This window comes from Corvus kubaryi, unplaced genomic scaffold, assembly GCF_017639235.1.
Source record: "Corvus kubaryi isolate FWS band 111438036 unplaced genomic scaffold, C.kubaryi_AGA036_p1.0 35495, whole genome shotgun sequence".
Taxonomy (NCBI): domain Eukaryota; kingdom Metazoa; phylum Chordata; class Aves; order Passeriformes; family Corvidae; genus Corvus; species Corvus kubaryi.
The window spans coordinates 6,148-6,806 of NW_024580782.1; the positions used below are offsets into that span (position 1 = coordinate 6,148).

Below are 659 nucleotides of genomic sequence, written 5' to 3' on the forward strand. Positions count from 1 at the left end.
CTGAGGGGTCACTCAGTGGTCAGTGAGTAGCCATTGAATGGTTACTGGTCACTGAACGATCGTTGAGTGGCCATTGGGTGGTCGTCGGTCATTAAACGCTCATTGAGCGACCGTTGCTCGTTGAGCGATCGTTGGCCACCAAGTGGCCACCGAGTGGTCACTGGTCACTCACCGAGTGGTCACTGGTCACTCACCGAGCGGTCACCGCGTCCGCAGGGCATCGTGAAGCAGGACTCGCTGGTCATCAACCTCAACCGCAGCAACCCCAAGCTGAAGGACCTCTACATCCGGCCCAACATCGCCCAGAAGCGCATGCAGGGCGCGCTCGAGGCCCACGTCAACGGTGACCCAAAAGACGGGAATTTGGGGCATTTTGGGCGGCTTTGGGGGCGTTTGGGGTGGAGTTTTGGGGAGGCGGTGAAGCTTTAGGGGGTTTTGTGGGGTTTTTTTGGAGTTTCTTGAGGTTTTTTTTGGGGGTTCCTCAGGGTTTTTTGGGGTTCCTCAACGTTTTTTGGGGTTCCTCAACGTTTTTTGGGGCGTTAACAAGGTTTTTTGGGGTTCCTCAACATTTTTTGGGGTTCCTCAATGTTTTTTGGGGCTTTAACAAGGTTTTTTGGGGTTCCTCAACATTTTTTGGGGTTCCTCAATGTTTTTTGGGG

The 659-nt window shown here is 53.4% G+C and overlaps 1 protein-coding gene across 1 annotated transcript in view; it reads left to right on the forward strand.

Moving 5' to 3' along the window:
* Positions 1 to 659, forward strand: part of SUPT16H (SPT16 homolog, facilitates chromatin remodeling subunit) — a gene marked incomplete at its 5' end in the record, with an annotated part of 9,764 nt that overhangs the window by 5,920 nt on the left and 3,185 nt on the right. Inside the window, one exon of the mRNA XM_042019781.1 lies at positions 217 to 343. Within this exon, the coding sequence (XP_041875715.1) occupies positions 217 to 343 (127 nt within the window). The remainder of the gene's footprint in view (positions 1 to 216; positions 344 to 659) is intronic.